We start from the raw sequence: 15,355 nt of genomic DNA, 5'->3' as shown, positions 1-15,355 counted from the left end.
AGCAGCTCTGCCAAGAAACCTTCAGCAGAGGATTGCAGAGTATCTACAGAAAAGCTTCCTAGAGATCTCTGTGGAAGATTCCTGGGAGATTTCAGTGTGTATTAACCAACTTTTCCACAGGTCTGCCACTGCGGAGCTGCACGGGGGAATACAAATCAAAATCAAACGGTATCTACTGGTGTTAATTTCGATCCCTTCTCTCCTGTGCATCATGTAACAAAATAAAGGACACCTCTACCTTACGTAACCGTGCTCTTTCAAAGAAAAATGAGTACGTACTGGAGCTCCCCTCTTCTCCTTGAGGCACGCCAGACCTGGACTGTTGGGACTGGCTAGATCCCTCCAGAGTCAAAAAGATGTCCTGGTTCTCCACACCACTGGACAAGCCTATTGCCTGTCCCACATCTTCCTCCAAATCAACGTCCTTGTCCACCACTTCATCCTCAGGATTGACTCCACTGGTCACTACCACCAATCCAACCGAAATATCCACAGGGCTCTTGGTGGTGGAAGTGGAGTTGCCACCAAGGATGGCATGCAGTTCCTTGTTTTTTGGCACCGCAACTGAGATATGGTTGGCCTCCCTTGCCTTCTGGTACACCTGCCTCAGCTTCTTGATCTTAGTGGGGCACTGCTGTGCGTCCCTTTCATGCCCCTGCTCATCTATGGCAGGAGCAAAGTTCTGATGGCTGGATCAGAGCTGTGACTGCACAGCCTCCTCTCCCTGCAGACTCAACAGATTCAGCAACTCCGGAGCACTCCACATGTACTCATCTTAATCAGACCTACATTTTAAACACAATTCACTTCTCACACAGTGAGAATAGCTTCTTGCCTTGTAAATTCTTGTGCCACTGACCAAAATAAGAGCAAGTATACCTAGTTGTTTATAACACATTGTTTCCTGTGTTTAAATCCCTTTCAAAAAGCTGGATGATGCTTGTAAACTTAGATCTTTTTTCAAATTAGTATAACACAAGCATCCAAGGGCTGTGGTTACTTATTTATGAGCATGCTTAATACACTGTTTTGGACAGCATGATATCTCTCTAGTGGTTGGCATCAGAGAGGATAAGAGCCTGTTTTGGTTACTTATTTATGAGCATGCTTACTACACTGTTTTGGACAGCATGATATCTCTCTCTAGTGGTTGGCATCAGAGAGGATAAGAGCCTGTTTTTGTTACTGGAGTTTTCCTTTAAATCAAATGCTAGGTGATGAAAGGCCAATGTTCAGAGACTGACAAGTCATCAGGAGGGGTAGAAGTCATGAGTTTTTGTTAAACTTCTACTGTCACAATTGGTGTCTTCAAGTACCAAGAGCAAACCTGACTTTCAGCTGTAGATCAGGAAACTGGAATTCATCACAGAATTTCCTGTTAAAGCAGAGCATGGAAAAAGTATCGTAGCCATGGTGCTCCCTCGCTATTGCATTCCTCGGAAGGAGAAACAAATTTATGGGAAGAACTATAGTAGTTAAATGCTTTTGAAGATTATCAGCAGCTTAAACTAATACCTTTCAGACTATATCTTATGTTCATATTGCAGCCAGCATGTTGAGACCCTGATCTCAGTTAGTCTGCACACTAGCAAAGCATTAATGATAAAGAACAGCTGTACTTCCGATAGCTAATCATGGAGGAAGGATGCCCTTGTTCTTAAGGAGAGACCCAAGGTTTGCCACTGACTTCTTGTGCGACTTGGGGGTAAATCAATCTCTGCCAATTTTGCTAATCTCTAGAACGTGGCTAATACTAGACTGACTTTGAGGTGTAAAGTCTGTAACACTCCCTGAGATCCTTGAAAGTTGCTGTAAGTGCAAAGCATATTTATGTTCATCTAAAGGGCATCAGAACCAATCCCCACTTCTGAATATTCAATGGAGAAAAATGACTGACTTGTGAGGAAGACGATAGCTGCTATCTAAATTGCATCATTCAGCATGAGACGGTGGCTGGTTTTGGTTTTTAAAATAGATGCTGCATCTGTCACTTTGTGTGATGTGGTTCCGTAAGAGTGTGAAACTTCCACAACATCTTGCAACATAACACTAAATGTTACATAGCAATGATGACAACGTAAAAGCACTTGTGACTGATATTGGTCGTGGTGTTCATGAAGTTAGACTTAGAAGTTTCTACAATTTTGTACTCATTGGTTTTTTTGCAAGGTTCAGTTTGAAGATGGCTCTTCCTTCTGCTCTTCTATAGAAATACCGTTCACATATTGTTAGTGAAGAGGAGTTAAGTGAAGATTCCATGTTCCAATGTGTGATCTCCAGTCTGTTTTTCTGATATATTAAGAGAACTCCTATAGCTGGGTGCCGGAGGGGGGAAGAGTACTGTAACTGGGGGCTAGAAACCCCTCCTGCAGGTTACATGCTTATTGACGAATTTGAGTCTCTAGAGAATGAGACTTTTTTTTCCCCAATCACAGTTGGATGTACCTTTCAAGAAGCACCCAGCAATACTCACTCTTCCCTAAATATTCCCCAATGGCAGGCTGCTAGAGTTCCAAAAATTATTCAAATCAGAGCATTCCCACAATACAGGCAGAGAAGTACTACTGGCTCCATTCCTGTCACTTTTTTTTGTTTTCCAATTCTGTTTATCCTATACAGAGGGATAGTAGTTATGCACTAAGCAATAGTGGGAGATGCAGTGTCTATTAGATATGCCATGACATTTCATTAACTAGAAAATGTTTATAACCAATTTGGATGGTGCATCAGTTTCTAATGACATCTCAGTGTTTCGGAAAGGCAGTTGGTCTGATCTCAAAATATGGGTTGGTAAGCTAGTGTCAAAAAACATAGAGGGGCAGCTGTTGTGGAGAATAATTTTGTGTAGGTATCCATGTTTAAAAGGCAGATATGGAAGTCCAGATAGATGGCTGTACAATTTATCAGAAAGAGCTTGATTCCAAAAGCATCACTAGCTCCTGCTCTAGAACTAAATAGCTTTCAAAATCCATTTGTTACATTATTTCTGGTCTATATTGAGGGCAAATCTCTAAGAAATGGTGGCCTAGTATGGCTTGTCATCTTGTGTTGCAGGTAAAACACTAAACTAGATGGTCAACTAATATAGACACTAATGTATGGCCCACTTCTGAAAGTGTTAAATAGCCTGCTTGCAAAGCTGGAGTAATTGTAAAAGGCTTCACAGGGCCATCTTAATCACTGTTCAGAGTAGTCTGTACAGTTTCCTATTAAGTCAACCATCCTTCTGAAATATTGATATAAATGTTCCTGTTTGGATGGAAAAATATATAGTTCTATTCCCTTCTGGTCATTTAAAGATCTTAGGGCAGGTTTTGTAAGAGTGTAGAGTGCTACCACAAGTGTTCCAGCCAAATGTTAACTTCCTATATGAAATTCACTCTGTGTTCTAAGCTGGAAGTGGTGTACTACTGTGCACCACAAACTGTTGATATAGTTTTGTATGCTTAAAACTGTTACAATGTGTTTTTCCTGCCATTTCAGTACTGAGTGCTTACAGACACTGCACTTCGTTTATACTGCAAGCCAAACATGCACATGTTGCCATTGGTGCTGTGATGTGACAAAACGGTCTGTCCTCGTGTCAACCCAAAGGATAGTTCAAAACCCTTTAGTCCTCTGAAAGCTAGACTTGTCAGTGTTGGAACCCTCTCAAGGAGGTGACTGTTCGAAATTGAAGGAAGCGTGGTAACCCTAAATGGTATATGTAGCTTGAGCTTTGGGGATCGTTGAAGATGGAATTGTTCTGTTATATGTTTGTTAATAATTGAACTGAGATGGATGCAAAGCCCTGAGGTAAGTGGGGAAGTGGGATAACAGGAGGAAGCACGAGCAGGAGAGCGCAAGAGGGGAGGACTCCTGCTTCATACTGAGAAAGCAGAACAATCAGCGAGTTATCTTAAGTGCCTGTACCCAAAAACAAGAAGCCTGGGAAACAAGCAGGGAGAACTGGAAGTCCTGGCACAGTCAAGGAATTATGATGTGATTGGAATAACACAGACTTGGTGGGATAACTCACATGACTGGATTACTGTCATAGATGGATATAAACTGTTCAGGAAGGACAGGCAAGGCAGAAAAGGTCGGGGAGTTGCGTTGTACATAAGAGAGCAGTATGACTGCTCAGAGCTCCAGTATGAAATTGCAGAAAAACCTGAGAGTCTCTGGATTAAATTTAGAAGTGTGAGCAACAAGGGTGATGTCATGGTGGGAGTCTATTATAGACCACCACACCAGGGGGATGAAGTGGACGAGGCTTTCTTCAGGCAATTAACAAGTTACTGGATCGCAGGCCCTGGTTCTCATGGGGGACTTCAATCATCCCGATATCTGCTGGGAGAGCAATACAGCAGTGCACAGACAATCCAGGAAGTTTTTGGAAAACGTAGGGGACAATTTCCTGATGCAAGTGCTGAGGAACCAACTAGGGGCTGAGCTCTTCTTGACCTGCTGCTCGCAAACAGAGAAGAATTAGTAGAGGACGCAGAAGTGGATGGGAACCTGGGAGGCAGTGACCATGAGGTGGTTGAGTTCCAGATCCTGACACAAGGAAGAAAGGAAAGCAGCAGAATACGGACCCTGGACTTCAGAAAAGCAGACTTTGACTCCCTCAGGGAACTGATGGGCAGGATCTTGTGGGAGAATAACATGAGGGGGGAAAGGAGTCCAGGAGAGCAGGCTGTATTTTAAAGAATGCTTATTGAGGTTGCAGGAACAAACCATCCTGATGTGTAGAAGGAATAGTAAATTATGGCAGGCGACCAGCTTGGCTTAACAGTGAAATCCTTGGTGATCTTAAACACAAAAAAGAAGCTTACAAGAAGTGGAAGATTGGACAAATGACCAGGGAAGAGTATAAAAATATTGCTTAGGCATGCAGGAGTGAAATCAGGAAGGCCAAATCACACTTGGAGTTACAGCTAGCAAGAGATGTTAAGAGTAACAAGAAGGGTTTCTTCAGGTATGTTAGCAACAAGAGGGTGGTCAAGAAAAGTGTGGGCCCCTTGCTGAATGGGGGAGGCAACCTAGTGACAGAGGATGTGGGAAAAGCTAATGTACTCAATGCTTTTTTTGCCTCTGTCTTCACGAACAAGGTCAGCTCCCAGATTACTGCACTGGGCAGCACAGTGTGGGGAGGAAGTGACCAGCCCTCTGTGGAGAAGGAAGTGGTTCAGGAGTATTTAGAAAAGCTGGACAAGCACAAGTCCATGGGGCCAGATGTGGTGCATCCGAGGGTGCTAAAGGAGTTGGCGGCTTGCAGAGCCATTGGCCATTATCTTTGAAAACTCATGGCAATCAGGGGAGGTCCCGGATGACTGGAAAAAGGCTAGTGTAGTGCCCATCTTTTAAAAAGGGAAGGAGGAGGATCTGGGGAACTACAGGCCAGTCAGCCTCACATCAATCCGTGGAAAAATCATGGAGCAGGTCCTCAAGGAATCAATTCTGAAGCACTTAGAGGAGAGGAAAGTGATCAGGAACAGTCAGCATGGATTCACCAAGGGCAAGTCATGCCTGACTAACCTAATTGCCTTCTATGACAAGATAACTGGCTCTGTGGATGAGCAGAAAGCAGTGGATCTGTTGTTCCTTGACTTGAGCAAAGCTTTTGATATGGTCTCCCACAGTATTCTTGCCAGCAAGTTAAAGAAGTATGGGCTGGATGAATGGACTAAAAGGTGGATAGAAAGCTGGCTAGATCGTCGGGCTCAACGGGTAGTGATCAATAGCTCCATGTCTAGTTGGCAGCAAATTTGGTAGACCAGCAATTTCCCTCATTGTCCACAGAGCATTACCTGGAGGTCTGCAGAGAGCTGGTTGATCAAATGATGTTGACTGCTCCCTGTTTCCACGTGTTAAACTACATTCAAAGACAACTGCAAATATAATAAATACTTTCCTAATCATCTTTCCATGTAAGCAATTCTGTAGTTGCTAATGGGAGAGGAGGTGGTCCCTGATTAAAATATTTCTATATAAGGAAAATCCACATGATGAAAGTTGGGGAAATCCTTCAGGTATTATCTACCTGATTTGGGCATGTAAATGCTGTCTGCATAGTAAAATCCAGTTTGGGGGCACGTAAAAACTTGGATGTTAACACTTCAGAAATTGCCTCTTAAAAAGGAATCCTGTTTTGTTTTGGGAATTCTTGTAGACTACTGCAATTTCCAAAATACTGCTGGAAAAGGCTAGTTTAGACACTATTGATTAGAGCCAAGGTGAATGACCTACTCTCACAAGAAAGGATCTGCAGTGGAGATGGTATCCTCTACTCTTCAATTCTACTATTACTCACCTGAAAAGCATCTTTCTGTTTAAATCAGATTTTTGTGCAAACCTTTAGGAAGATCTCTGTACTGCAGCTTAGTTGATAAGGCGCCTCCTCTCTTATGGCCAAAAGCTAGTCTTAAAATTATATTCTGCAAGAAGGTTTTATGTATATGTCGAGTTGCGGTGTTGCTGCATAACCTTCCTGCCTCCACATAAAACATGCAAGTGCTTGTTCCTCCTGGATGCTGGTACTGTTACATCAGAGGAGAGAATTCATCCTGACTCGTCTTCAGCATGAGAGTACTGAGATTCTTTAAGATGAAGCTGTTTTGCCTAGGAAATGGTCAATTTTAGGTCCAGCTGAGCTGGCGGTGTGCAGTTAAAACTATTATGTTTAGGGCTGACTAAGGACATGTCTGGATGGGAAAATTATACTTTTTTTTGTTGAGGTGTGCACGCAGGGAGTTGTACTGGTATAAAACTGTTTTAACTGGTAAAACTTTCCCATGTAGACAAGACCTAAACCTGAGCTAAGGTCTTACCTTTCATCCACTGTAAGGCTGTAGATATGTCAACCTAACCCCTGGTATAGGTCTAGCTAGGTTGACAGAAGAATGCTTCCACTGAAGCAGCTACTGCCGCTTGGGTAGGTGGTGGTCAACAGCAATGCTAAAACAGCTCTGTTGCGGTAAGAAGGACTTAAGCTACTGGCGCTACAGAGGCAGACCTACGGCATGGTGGCAGTGCCACTGTAATGCCTGTAGTATAGATACGGCCTGAGAAAGAGCTGGCTTAGTTAGCTAAGGTCAACCTACGCGCTCTTCTGCTTTTCCTAGTTAAGACCTGGGCTGTGTCTTCACTGCAAAAAAGTGAGATAGCTATCTCGTTTTAAAATCCTAGTGGAGACAAACCATAGGTAGTTATATCTTGACTAGCTATGGCAGTTTAAAAACTATCTGTACTTTGTCCCCAGTAGGATTAGGAATAGAGCTCTGGATGTAAAAAAGCACACCTCTTTTGCAGCAAAACCATAGCTCAAGGTTTAGTTGTTCTGGTTCCTCCCTGAACTGAACTAGAAAATATATCATGCTATATGCTATTTTCTGTGAAATCTTAGAGGAGAGGAGGAGATGACAGTGTTCTGTTTGTATGCAAGTTCTGCAACGGTGAACGGAATCCTATAGCATAAATAATCTTGTATTACTCCCTTTTTGTGCATTTAAGATAATTTTACGGTTCAGAATAACAGAAGATTTCACACATTCTTGTAGCTCTTGACCGCTCTGGCTAAAGGGATAATGTTAATCAAGGTAGTGCCACTCAGCTATTCAGTTAATAGTTTATGGGAGAAACCCCTTCACTCCATGAGACAATGAGTGTAACCTAATCAGCATAAATCAATAGTGTGCACATGAATGTACCCTGGAATTTCATACATATCGGCTACTTTAGTGCATAAAGAATACTGTAGGAATTGCCAAATCAGAACACAAAGATCTGTCAAATGAAATATCCTGTGTCATTAATGGCTCATGCTAAATGCTGCAGAGGAAAGCATAAAGCCACATGATTCTGAAATGTTTTGGTGGAGGGAAGGCAGGATTTCTCTTTAGTCCCAGATAAATAGCTTAACTAGGAATCCTGGTTTTAAACTTCTCTTTTTAAATAACATTATTCCATCTAAGGTATATAATACTTCTTGAAAGCAACACCTGACTGCCTGAGCTCGCTTCTTGCTCCCATAAGTTTATTGTGACAACATGGAGTGATCCAGCTTGGAGTACTCCACTGAAGCAGGAAACAATAGCTGTGATTTACATAGCACCATACGCAGTAGGGGGGGAAAGGTTTTATCTGCTGAATACCCTGGTTAATCTGATTATTCTTAAACCCCCTCCAGCACACCTCTGTAAAACTAAACACTCGATTTTTGAGAATGGGATTACAAACGAATGTAGGTGCTATATAAAGTATCATTTATTGGTAGATCTGAACAGTAATACTGCTACTATTTATGTAGAATGTGTTCTTAAACTGAAATATTTGACCACCTTTATATAACTCTTGTACTGGATTACTAGAACAAAATCATTCAGATACCTTCTCAGCTGAACTGTTCAGTCAATAGCTCTTTCACTGGACATCAATAGCCTGGAAATGGCTACATCAGAAGGTAGAAGTGCTAAGACACACACGCTGTGCTGAAGAGCTACCAGCTTTCCAGACATGAAGCCATGATATGAATAATTTTTGCAAAAAGCACATTAATCCCTTGGTCATGAGATTAACCTACTTCTTACTATTCATCTTCCAGTCCCTGTATGTTTAATACTCTGAGTTTAACTTCTGTTGGTAGATTGCTTGGTGAAACCTCTTGAAGATCCCTCTCCCATAGTGTGACCCTGTACATACATTCTATATTGCTTTATGGACCTTACCTGCTGTTTTAATAATGGTCTAAGTGCCATTCCTGCTGAATAATTCACTTTGTGCTACATAGACGAGATGATCAGGTGCCCCTAAAGGAAGAAAAGATTCAAGCAGGTAAAACACTCTGAAGGAATGGGGAAAGAAGGGTAACAATGAGGGAAGTACATGGCTCAATAGACAAGCTTGTGTCTATAATTTGTAGGCTTTGAGTCATGTGTTTCATTTATATACACTTTAAAAAAAAAAAGATTGATAATCCCTGCAAGTAGCTTTACTGTAGGCATCTTGGTAAAAATGAATCTTGAGGAGAGATTTTTGATGGCGGTCCTGGTAGGTTTTGTGAATTAGTTTGAGGAGGATGTCTTTGCAATAGGAGTAGTGGAAGAAAGTGTGAAGGTACTCGTGGACCTGGCAAAGTGGACAAAGTGATGTGAAGTGTTGCTGGCGGAACAGATGAGTGTGGTTGACTTGATGAGACACAAGCAGATATATAGGGAGGACGTTATTGTAAGGTTTTTTCTCTTCGAATTTATATATAGTTTTCCCTAGAGGAGGGAGGTGGGACAAGAAGGTGGTATCTTTAGTTTCACTCAATATAAAGATTTGTTAATGCATGCTACAATAAATTATGGTGGTGAACCGTCTGTAAGGCTCCACCTAGCGGCCAAGTTCTTAACTTTTTCCTTTCAGAGAATGTTGCAAACACGTGTACATTGCTGAATCACATATCTGATAACCTGGTGGTGGCTATCCCCTTGTTACATTTGTATTGCATTTGTTGATAGGTAAATGGCTTTCCTAGACAGTCTGTCTTTATTTTCTGAAGATGTTCTCTTGAGATTGTCCAAGCCTTTTATTTGAGACAGGTCCCAACTGACCAACCTTGTTTGACAACCGTTCTGTTTGTTTACCAGTCCTTTAGGTTATTAGATGAAGCTGATTCTTCAGCATCACTGCTGTTGCTGAGTTGTTTTCTGCACTCTGATACCATGGTGACAGGGAGCATTACAAATACTTAGATTTGTAAATCTGTAGTCTGAAACGTGCCCTGAGCTTTAACAAAAATTATGGCTGCCTTTTCCTGTTTCAGTTGAAAATTTGTGCCCTGCTTCTGATCATGTACATCTTAACTTGCATTCTAGCATGCAGCAGAGGATGGACTTGTACACACAAATGGCACGGCAAGGACAATGCCCGAAAAATGGATTTGCATTTAAAGGTCCCAGCAGTTAGACTTCCTTAGAAGAGACGGTAAGGATAAAGAACACTAGGATATTACTTGGATGTCCGATTACTATTACAGTTAACTGCCTTTAACTCATTTGTATCGGCACCTTGCCAGCTGTCAATACATTCTCCTCCTTCGAAAACTGTACTCGTTCTGTAATCTTCACAGAACACTTAATGTCACTTACTGACTTAAAATGGTCTCTTGGTTCCCTGACCACACTTGCCTATCTAAGGCACTTTTACCCACAACTGGCACTTGCTGCGTAGGCAGTCTACATCCCAGTTCTTCTAAAACCACAGTGCATTGCCAGTGTGCTGGAGTAAGTAGTCTTCGGGGAAAAAGTGCGGGGTGAAGACTTAGGGGAAAGAACCTCTTTAGAGTAAAGAATCTTATTCCCAAAGTTGCATCTTGGGATAAAACATGAATTTGGCAACGCTGGTCTCAGAGGCCAAGTGGGATTTGGGTTTTAAAACTAGATATAGAATCAGGGGGAAAGTGATTATGTTCCATCCCCAACAAATGCAGTTTTTGATCAGCCCTTTTCATTTGCAAAAAGGCTGGGTATCCCCTGGGCATAATTACCTTCTACATGTAAATCTTCACCTGCTGTAGCTTTGCTGCTGCAGCATCCGGGTAACTTTTTCTCCTTGCATCTAGCGCAGAATCCACCACAGCCATTTTAAACCAGATGAAACATTTCAGCTAGTTAAGGGTTACCCATACAGATTCATTAGTGGGGTTGCTAAAGCCCAACATGATGATCTGATAACCTAAGGATCGTGCTTTGTTGAATAAACTAGGATTCATATTTTAGTGAAATGTGTCCCTCCCTTTTCTAGTGTGTGTGTGTTAATAAAAAAAAAAAAAGCTATAGTGTTTGTATGTAAAGTAGTAAATTTGCATGATATGGAGGCTTCCAAAAATTCAGTTTTCACTGGTCGTTACTATTCACTTTATTGAAAGAAATGATAGACTTCATGTTAAGGAAACAATGAATAAGAGCAGAGCAAAACCTATGTTCAAAAATAACATTCAAATTCATTGTGTATTTCATGCAGATATCTCCTAGCTTTCTGATGTTTGTGAACAACCACAGCCACACAATTGGAGATCGTTTGATTACATTTCTAGTCCTTCTTTTGGTCAAGCCAGTTGTTCATAAGAAAAATTCACCAGAACCTTGGAAATCATCATATTGACCTGTATCTAATTTTTTAAAAATGAAATACACAATCTCCACAGAGACTTTCCTACACATATTGTCACTGGAAGCACTGAGCCCTTCTCTGAGAGCACAAGTTCAGAGATCACGAGTCCTGATTTTTTTTGTCTATACAGAAAGTATTAAAATGCTTTTCACGTGAATAGAATTATAGTTTAGATTAAACTTTCTAGATTCAGGACATTATCTTAATGTACAAAAGTATGTTTGAAACATCCAGTAAGCCCAAGTTTTTTTATCTAATTTGTACACAGTTTAACGCTTTTAAATATACAAGGACCTTTAATTATGCATTCAACATTTTTATAAAACATTGTTTTCTTGTCTTGTACATATTTGATTGTTCTGTGCAAAAAAACCCTCTGTATACTTTGACAGATTCTAGCCAGGATTACTTTACACAGTGCAGAAATGGTTATGAATGTAAAATGATTACCTGAAAATTACTGTAACTTTGTAAAATACATGAAGTGTGAAGCGTTAAATGCTTTCTCTCCAACTCTTTCATCTTGTGCATTGCTTATATGTATAATGTATATTTAAGTGAATTTTACATAGAGCATAATGGGAAATATTCTCAAATCAGTCTGCAATAGGAATTAAAGGATGGATGCAGTTAGCCTCAACTGACAGAAGCTAACTGCATCAGTCCCATTTCTGATCTCCCCATCTGATCTCCTCATCCCCAAAGCAGACTTTGACTCCCTCAGGGAACAGATGGCCAGGATCCCCTGGGGGACTAACATGAAGGGGAAGGGAGTCCAGGAGAGCTGGCTGTATTTCAAGGAATCCCTGTTGAGGTTACAGGGACAAACCATCCCGATGAGTCGAAAGAATAGTAAATATGGCAGGCGACCAGCTTGGCTTAATGGTGAAATCCTAGCGGATCTTAAACATAAAAAAGAAGCTTACAAGGAGTGGAAGGTTGGACATATGACCAGGGAAGAGTATAAAAATATTGCTCGGGCATGTAGGAAAGATATCAGGAGGGCCAAATCGCACCTGGAGCTGCAGCTAGCAAGAGATGTCAAGAGTAACAAGAAGGGTTTCTTCAGGTATGTTGGCAACAAGAAGAAAGCCAAGGAAAGTGTGGGCCCCTTACTGAATGAGGGAGGCAACCTAGTGACAGAGGATGTGGAAAAAGCTAATGTACTCAATGCTTTTTTTGCCTCTGTTTTCACTAACAAGGTCAGCTCCCAGACTGCTGTGCTGGGCATCACAAAATGGGGAAGAGATGGCCAGCCCTCTGTAGAGATAGAGGTGGTTAGGGACTATTTAGAAAAGCTGGACGTGCACAAGTCCATGGGGCCGGACGAATTGCATCCGAGAGTGCTGAAGGAATTGGCGGCTGTGATTGCAGAGCCCTTGGCCATTATCTTTGAAAACTCGTGGCGAACGGGGGAAGTCCCGGATGACTGGAAAAAGGCTAATGTAGTGCCCATCTTTAAAAAAGGGAAGAAGGAGGATCCTGGGAACTACAGGCCAGTCAGCCTCACCTCAGTCCCTGGAAAAATCATGGAGCAGGTCCTCAAAGAATCAATCCTGAAGCACTTAGAGGAGAGGAAAGTGATCAGGAACAGTCAGCATGGATTCACCAAGGGAAGGTCATGCCTGACTAATCTAATCGCCTTTTATGATGAGATTACTGGTTCTGTGGATGAAGGGAAAGCAGTGGATGTATTGTTTCTTGACTTTAGCAAAGCTTTTGACACGGTCTCCCACAGCATTCTTGTCAGCAAGTTAAGGACGTATGGGCTGGATGAATGCACTATAAGGTGGGTAGAAAGCTGGCTAGATTGTCGGGCACAACGGGTAGTGATCAATGGCTCCATGTCTAGTTGGCAGCCGGTGTCAAGTGGAGTGCCCCAGGGGTCGGTCCTGGGGCCCGTTTTGTTCAATATCTTCATAAATGATCTGGAGGATGGTGTGGATTGCACTCTGAGCAAATTTGCGGATGATACTAAACTGGGAGGAGTGGTAGATACGCTGGAGGGGAGGGATAGGATACAGAAGGACCTAGACAAATTGGAGGATTGGGCCAAAAGAAATCTGATGAGGTTCAATAAGGATAAGTGCAGGGTCCTGCACTTAGGATGGAAGAATCCAATGCACCGCTACAGACTAGGGACCGAATGGCTAGGCAGCAGTTCTGCGGAAAAGGACCTAGGGGTGACAGTGGACGAGAAGCTGGATATGAGTCAGCAGTGTGCCCTTGTTGCCAAGAAGGCCAATGGCATTTTGGGATGTATAAGTAGGGGCATAGCGAGCAGATCGAGGGACGTGATCGTTCCCCTCTATTCGACACTGGTGAGGCCTCATCTGGAGTACTGTGTCCAGTTTTGGGCCCCACACTACAAGAAGGATGTGGATAAATTGGAAAGAGTCCAGCGAAGGGCAACAAAAATGATTAGGGGTCTAGAGCACATGACTTATGAGGAGAGGCTGAGGGAGCTGGGATTGTTTAGTCTGCAGAAGAGAAGAATGAGGGGGGATTTGATAGCTGCTTTCAACTACCTGAAAGGGGGTTCCAAAGAGGATGGCTCTAGACTGTTCTCAATGGTAGCAGATGACAGAACGAGGAGTAATGGTCTCAAGTTGCAATGGGGGAGGTTTAGATTGGATATTAGGAAAAACTTTTTCACTAAGAGGGTGGTGAAACACTGGAATGCGTTACGTAGGGAGGTGGTAGAATCTCCTTCCTTAGAGGTTTTTAAGGTCAGGCTTGACAAAGCCCTGGCTGGGATGATTTAACTGGGAATTGGTCCTGCTTCGAGCAGGGGGTTGGACTAGATGACCTTCTGGGGTCCCTTCCAACCCTGATATTCTATGATTCTATGATTCTATGATCCTACCACCTACCAGATTCTTTGCATGGCGAGTGTTAAATGGCTTTCTGTCCAAGAGAAGTTCTCATGATCCAGTTCAAGACTCCACTTCAGAGGAGTACTAAAATCGATTTGAGAGGCCTGGCTGGCTTAAACTTGCAATGGAAGATGGAAACTCTCTCCTCTAAGTTACCTGTTCTTATCTAGCTCACATAGGTAGTAACTGAAAGGTGAATATGTTCATGCTCTCTGAACAGGTGTCCGTTGGCCAGAAATCACCAACACAACTCGCAGTCCTTGCAGGGAGGTCAAGGTTTGAATACATAGATTGAACTATTCTTAATCTCACTTAAATGGTTGATGATGTCCTTCTGGAACAGACTTGTGGTCTATTAGCAAGACTGTATAGCAAGCCTGCACTCTCCCTCTCTCTGTGCTGCACCTACCTACTTCACTTCTAGTTCTGTCAAACTAACTTGTTCCATGAGCTTTAAACTTTTTTTTTTTTTTTAAAAGCAAGGAGAAAAAATCCAATTTTGAATGTGACTAAAAGTGAAAAATATGTTGGAAAGTGAGATTTTTGGTGCAATAGAGAGGTCTGTTAAAAGGCATAGATGGGACATCTCCTTTACACCCTGTTCAAAATATTGTCAAAGCCCTGGATTTCAAACTGACCTGTACAGCAGTAACCATCTCAAATCTTAAGTGACCCTTGTGAAAATTAACAACATAGAATTTCTTCTGGCTTACAGAATCACTGCCAGACAAGATAAAACAGATGATAAATTGATCTGTCCCATTGGAAAAATCTGTTTGGCTATAATTGTAGAGCCTGATGTTGAAACACATTTATCCTCCTGGAATCTTGTTTGCTCAACTTACGTTAGAAAATAGATGTATTCAAAATGTAAAAGTTTCTGAGGGGAGGGGTGTGGAGGAAATGGGAAGCTAAAAATACTCTTATCTGACTGAGACAACTTGTTTTGGGCAAAGGGAATATTTGGTAAGGAAGAGTCAATTCAAGACCTATAAGAATCAAAAGCTACAATGTAATATTTCCCCCAGCAGTATTTACACTAATGGAGTCAGTGTTTTTAAATGTTAATTTGATTTTATTTTTAACTTCTTGTAAAGACTTCAAATATAGTGAGTAAAGTAGGCAGGATTTTTCACTGTAGCTGATCAAATTAATGCAAAGTAGAAATTGAAAATATAGTTTGTTCTATATCTATGAAGGTACTCTACCTTCAGTCATAAAAACAATGAAAAATGTTACTAATGTTTTGCAGTTAAAACTAATTTGTTCACTTATTAAAGCAACACTTAGTACTGCTATAGCTAAATGTTACAGCACTTTCTTCCTTGATCCCTGTTTTC

The 15,355-nt window shown here is 41.7% G+C and overlaps 1 protein-coding gene across 2 annotated transcripts in view; it reads left to right on the top strand.

Annotated features, from left to right (window-relative positions):
- ESRP1 (epithelial splicing regulatory protein 1) overlaps positions 1-11,638 on the top strand; it is a 56,655-nt gene extending 45,017 nt beyond the window's left edge. For both annotated transcript variants that reach the window (XM_037892285.2, XM_037892283.2), the window contains exons 14-15: positions 9,843-9,951; positions 10,990-11,638. In XM_037892285.2, coding sequence (XP_037748213.1) covers positions 9,843-9,933 — 91 coding nt within the window. In that variant the 3' untranslated portion in view covers positions 9,934-9,951; positions 10,990-11,638. The remainder of the gene's footprint in view (positions 1-9,842; positions 9,952-10,989) is intronic.
- Positions 11,639-15,355: the final 3,717 nt, after the last annotated feature.

This window comes from Chelonia mydas, chromosome 2 (assembly GCF_015237465.2).
Source record: "Chelonia mydas isolate rCheMyd1 chromosome 2, rCheMyd1.pri.v2, whole genome shotgun sequence".
Classification (NCBI taxonomy): domain Eukaryota; kingdom Metazoa; phylum Chordata; order Testudines; family Cheloniidae; genus Chelonia; species Chelonia mydas.
This window is presented reverse-complemented; position numbering and strand designations above follow the sequence as displayed.